The 6000-nt window shown below is 32.6% G+C and overlaps 1 protein-coding gene across 2 annotated transcripts; it reads right to left on the bottom strand.

Annotated features, from left to right (window-relative positions):
- Positions 1-242: 242 nt before the first annotated feature.
- On the bottom strand, positions 243-5778 carry LOC100795299 (retinol dehydrogenase 12-like). 2 transcript variants are annotated; one of them, NM_001414955.1, is made up of 9 exons: positions 5348-5778; positions 4864-5036; positions 2660-2891; positions 2400-2479; positions 1967-2120; positions 1540-1618; positions 1023-1107; positions 861-907; positions 243-724 (listed from the first exon to the last, which is right to left on the bottom strand). In NM_001414955.1, the coding sequence occupies exons 2-9, from the start codon at positions 4982-4984 to the stop codon at positions 551-553; spliced, it is 972 nt and encodes a 323-aa protein (NP_001401884.1). In that variant the 5' UTR covers positions 4985-5036; positions 5348-5778; the 3' UTR covers positions 243-550. The 2 variants fall into 2 exon arrangements, with proteins under 2 accessions (NP_001401884.1, NP_001241121.1); NM_001254192.3 differs by lacking the exon at positions 5348-5778 and having other exon boundaries at positions 4864-5341.
- Positions 5779-6000: the final 222 nt, after the last annotated feature.

The following is a 6000-nucleotide window of genomic DNA, read 5'->3' as shown; positions in this document are numbered from 1 at the left end:
CGCTATTAGTTTACTGCAAATCCTAAATATACCCATTGTTTCCTCACTTTCGAGTTTGTAAATCCAATCAGCGAAGAATTAAATTCTCTAATATATATCCATTATGATTTCAGAAGTTAACGCAAGTACGAGTTATAACTTGAACTAACATTGGAACCTGTGCAATACACACACGTGGATATATATATATATATATATATATATATATATATATATATATATATATATATATATATATTTGATGATGATGATGATTTGTCAAAATCTGATTAAACTAGTCAGCATATTCGCCTAAATCATCATTAACATACTTCTTTTACCTTAATTTTAATTTAAAGGATACGTTTGATACATAAATAAGAGTATATAAGACCTCTATATTACGCGTACAAAATACAAATGGAGTCAAGGACCAATGACCACGAATCATATGTTTAGAACTTATGATTATAACTGTAGGGTGGATGGGTATATTAAGCATAATTAACGAGTTTTGATACACTGATATGAGGAAGACGAGGGTTTGGCACAAATACTATAGTGCAATCAATCAAGCTTTTGAAAGTGAATTAATCATCTTGTTGCTAAAATCCCACAGTTTCCTTCCTAAGAGTTCGTTTGACGCATGTGCACTTGGTGGGGACTCATTACAATCCTGAAGGTACTTCCCCGTTACCCCTTTCAAGCTTGGGTGTAGAGCGACATAGCACGTTGTGGCTGCTCCCTGCTCGGTCAAAATTAGAAAATAACAATTATTATGGATGACTCTATTTTTGAGCACTCTTAAATTGCAACATTTTGCACACATATATATTGGAATCTTAGCCACAATGAGGAAGACAAATTAATTGAATATATACCTGAGGGACGTTCTTCCATATCATGAAGGAGAACATCTTCAGAAAATCTGCTTCAAATTATATTATTGGCTTAGACAAGTATATAAGTAATGAAAAGAACATTAAATGCTTTTTGTTTTATTATGATTATTATTTGTCCGTATTTTTGGACAAATCACGTACTCATTAGTAAAGAAGAGTGTCTCATGAGAGGAGTCATTATCACCCCTGGGTGGACTGAGTTGGCCGTGATGTTAACACCTTCTGCCTGTATAAATTAATAAATGTATAAACGATAAGGATACTGATTAAAAAAAATGAATAGTTTTTATTAAAAAAACTTTCTATTTATTAATTCTTTCCACTACTAACCTTAAGATGCTAATTTCAAGACCCTAAATAGGAAGGAAATCATCTTCAGAAAAGATTTTCTTGTTTGTTAACACGGTGAAAGAAGTTATTGGTAGTGACTCAATGAATTATATGGTCAAAGTCAACAGTCAAAACCGAGTGTAAAATAAAAAAAATATAAATTCAGAACTAGAATTCCATTTAGATAGACAGCCATAAAATACCTAACTGCTAAAAGAATAGACATTACAAAAAATTGTCATTATCTCTCACACATTCATTTGTTATAGTTTACTCAATGTTTTGGTGTGTAAATAAAAAAAGGTTGTTGAAGCATTAGTAGTTTCACCTGTAAGCGACGAGAAAGCTCGTTTGTGTGTAATATGTTGGCTAACTTGGACTGTCCATAGGCCTTCTTCTCATGGTATCTGAAAAGTTATATTAATATTGGAACAAATAAATTGTAAAGCTATAGCTATCTATGCATCAATCACATTACACGTTTCCAAAGCTGAAGGACCGGAACTTACTACATGATGGGGACCCGACTTATCTAAGTTATTATAATATAAAATTAATGGAGTTATCTAACTTATTTTGTAAGTAAAAATGGGGTACTTAATCTTATTTTTAATTAAGGTAAATTGAACAACTCGCAAAATATTAACTCTTTTTTACTGTCACTTAGAAATTGTCAAGAATACTTGCTTTTAGACCATGTAGTAGTTTCTTCACCAAAAGAGGGAGGGAGAGGATTCAAAGTGTAACATACGTACCCATCTTCATCATTGATGGTATCAAATCGAATTCCTTCTTCGTAAGTGTAGAGATGAGCAATTGATGACAGATTTACGATCCTGCCCTCAATTCCAGTGTCTTTTGCGGTTTGTTTCATCTTGTCAAGAAGAAGGTTCGTCAAGAGGAAATGACCTGAGAAGTGAAAAAAGAGAGATAAGAATACAACAAATATTAAAACTATGAATGAGGAGTGCTAAGACCTTTTTGTTAATGTATTTTTATTTAATACATATATTATTAGTTAAAATTTATTGAAATCTATAAAATTATAAGAGAAACTAATTAAATATGGAGTGAAACTTGTAAAAGTTTGTTATTTTTAATAAATTTTAACTAATAGTAAGTGTGTTTAGAAGTATGTTATTAGTATTTCTCCTAAAACTATAAAAAATGAAATGCCCTTCACACTACCAAGATAATTTGTTGCAAACTGCATCTCAATCCCATCTTCTGTTTGCTGATAAGGGCAGAACATGACTCCAGCATTGTTTCTGAAACCAAAGATCAACATTGTCATTAGTAACAACTTCTGAACACGTTCTTTATTTCATGTTAGTTTTTTCTCTATCACATGTCAGGGGATATGGGAAATGGGGACAAAGAAATTCAATTGGTTCTTTAAATGAAATGAGCCCAACATTCAGAAAGAGAGAGAGGGTTGAGGAAAGCACATTAAGATGTTGAGAGGAAGACCAAGAGCAATGAAGTTGTCCACAAAGGTTCTGACAGACTTCAATGAGCATAGGTCGAGCTTCATTATGTCCACACATGCTGACTCGTCTTCCTGAAGTATGAGTTGTTTAGCTTCCTTTGCAGACTCCATGTTCCTGGCAGCAATTATTACATGGACCTTTCGAATTGCCAGAACACGTGCTGTCTCCAACCCTATGCCACTCGCTCCTCCTGCATTTTGACAAAACTCAGGTGTAATTCTTTTTTTATAACAAATGTTAATCGGTTAGTTTTTGTTAGGGAGAAATTCAATCACACGACTTTTTCTCTTTTTTTCTTCTCTTTTCATCATTAAATCAATCTTATATATATCTCAATCAACCTTATATATATCTCTTAGTTAGAGGGCACGATTACACTAATTATTACACTAATTAGTGAAGTGAGTTAACAATTCTAGTTGAAAAATATAACACAACAAATATATAAGGAACTACTTGATCACGCACAATTGGAGGATATACATCATTCTGAATCTTCAGTCCAACTATCCATCTTCATTTATGTTTTGTACTGATTCTCTTCTAAAAGTGTTTTCTACTTCATAACCTTAATTGAATTCGATTGTACTATATAGTCTCTACATTGTTTCTTACTTAATTTCTTCTTTACCATTCTCCTTTAACACCACCTGCCCCCGACCTGAGATAATGCCAAAGTATTTAATTAATTTTTATTCCGAAGAAGACTATTGAATTTTGTATGAAAGAAATAGATCCAAGAGAAAATTCGCCTAACGACAGCTTTTCTGATAGGAGAGTATTTGCTTTCCTTCTCTTTACTCCCACTGGATGTATAACAACTACTTGAGACATCTTTTATAGCAAAGGCATTAAATGAAAAATAATACTACAACAATACAAAGGAAAAATGATAAAATAATCAAGGATAAACAGATTAAAAATGATCGATAATAATTTTGGAAAGAATATTCGAATTGGAGACTGATAGATCTTAATTAACCAGGTTTTAAATCCATCAAAAACAATAATATATTTTCAAAACCGATAATGATCCTTTTGACATCTCTATATATTGAGTGCCTACTCCCTGTTAGAGGAAGAGATAAAAAGTGTTGAGAGATAAAATAATAGATGCAATTAGTAATTTGATAGATAGGAATAGAAACATAAAAAAATGTAGAGTGCAAAACTTAGAGGTGTGAAAAAATGAATCAAACTTATTTTAAAATTGAATAGAAGATATAGCAATAACTTGTTTAGTGTAACAAAAAAACAATTACTTGTTTAGTTTAAAAAAAGTGTAATAAAAAAAACAATGAAAACAACAAAAATAAATGAAATAGGGGTGATAATGAGGCCAAGCAAGCATGAGTAGCAAGATTCAACAAGACATCATAAAAAAATTAATCAAATCAGAAACATCTGCAAACTTAAAAACATTGCTACAAATGGAAAAGCAAGAGGCAGAACTGGGAATTTCATATAAAGAAAACCCCCATCAAACATTCAGTGCCACAAAAAAAAATATTTTTTTTTTGCTGGATCATGCAGAGCAATAGGGTCCACAATTAATCACAGCCTCAAACAGTGACTGCCATTATAACTCACATGTTGATGCCCTCCTCAACGATTTCAAATTTTTATTCACAGGATGGACCAAAAAAACACAAAAACAAAACCAGGAGAAGTGAACTGAAGACACGGGTGTATCCAGCGGTTACATATATCTTTACTCAAACAAATAGCTAAAAGAGGCAGGCCGGACAGACATGAAGGCAGTTAAATCATGCAAATTATTAATACCACTCAAGAGTCAGAATTATAACCAAGGTTTTAAATATTGTGAAAAAGTTACAAACAAACGCAGCCATTAATACAGTTATAATTAGAGTCAGAATTATAACTAAGATTTTAAACTACAGTGGTGATTGCAGTTTTGTCACAATCTTAATATTGTGAAAAATCACAAACAAATGCGGCTGATACAACTATATTGATCCTGTAACACAAAAAAATCTCGAAGTCGCGACCAAAATTATGATCTTTTTTCAAAAATCTTGATTATAAGTTACATTAAGGTTTAACTTAATTAAAATAACATGAATAACAGGAACATATAAAATGTATTCACTGAACACTTGTGTGTCCTATGAAACTGGGTCAAAAAAGCAAACACAGACCTGTGATGATTGCAGTGAGATTGCTGGCATCAATTCCTTCAGTAACTTGTTCAGCAGTTGAGGAAGATCCGAATCCACTTAGTCCCGGCCTCCCAGTAACCAACGAAAAGATTCCCGCCATACTGAGCAGCAACGACTATACTAGCACGCACGCAAATAGAGAAAAACCAAATCTGTGTTCAAAGCACAAAGCTCAGTTTCCTTTTTAGGCTTAATCATATATCACTATATATATATATATGTGCATGTTGGGGAAGCAAAGAATACTGCTACTACTATATCGGTTAATAAGGTGAATGTGAATGTGGGGATGAGATAGGAAATGGAACTAGAAGGTGTAGCGTGGGGCCTACGGTGTTAGCAATGAGAAGAGGGAAGAAAAGCATGAGCACTGAGCAGTGTAATTATAAAAATGAGGTTTGGGAGGTAGCAGGTTGCAAATTCCCTTGATTTGGACCAAAGTTTGGGTGTATTAAATTCTTACCGGTGAAGATCTGGTTGATAATTAAATTCCTTCCAACGACCAAACTACTAGTATTTTTTGATCTTACACACCAAAGAAAGTTATGGGGCCCATGCCGCTGTGTGAATAATATTGGAATGGAACCCATGTGAAGCGCCTCAACATATTTACGATTCTCAAAGCACTACAAAATTTTGTTCGGCCACAACGTCAGCGACACATGATGAATCTGTTTGTTTGTTCTTATGTTTCAGTGTACCTCTGTTCTTTTAATAATCCTTGGTAACAGAAACTCAGAAGTTGTTTCCTCCGTTGGTGCCCGATCTATTTCTAACTGAATCAGATATACAAAACAAAACCCTTCTGCAATTTATTTAGGGCAAAATTTACCAAGTCTTCCGGAATTGCATACAACTTTCTAATTTTGCACCATATGTTTTTTTAGACTTAAGTGATCGACTAATATTTTTCAAATAATCAAGATAGAGTTGGTGTAATTTATTAATATTCGTTATAACAACAGAATTTGTATTTGATTTTTTAATTTATGTAAAATATGTATTAAATAAGTAACAATCACGTGAGATTAATATCTGATCTGATTTAGTGGGTTAAAAAATTTGATCTCCGACCAAGAAAAAAAATATGTAATCAATATAATATTTTAAAAAAAT

This window comes from Glycine max, chromosome 10 (genome assembly GCF_000004515.6).
Source record: "Glycine max cultivar Williams 82 chromosome 10, Glycine_max_v4.0, whole genome shotgun sequence".
Classification (NCBI taxonomy): Eukaryota; Viridiplantae; Streptophyta; class Magnoliopsida; order Fabales; family Fabaceae; genus Glycine; species Glycine max.
The sequence above is the reverse complement of the archived record's forward strand: the minus strand, read 5'-3'. Positions and strand labels throughout refer to the sequence as shown.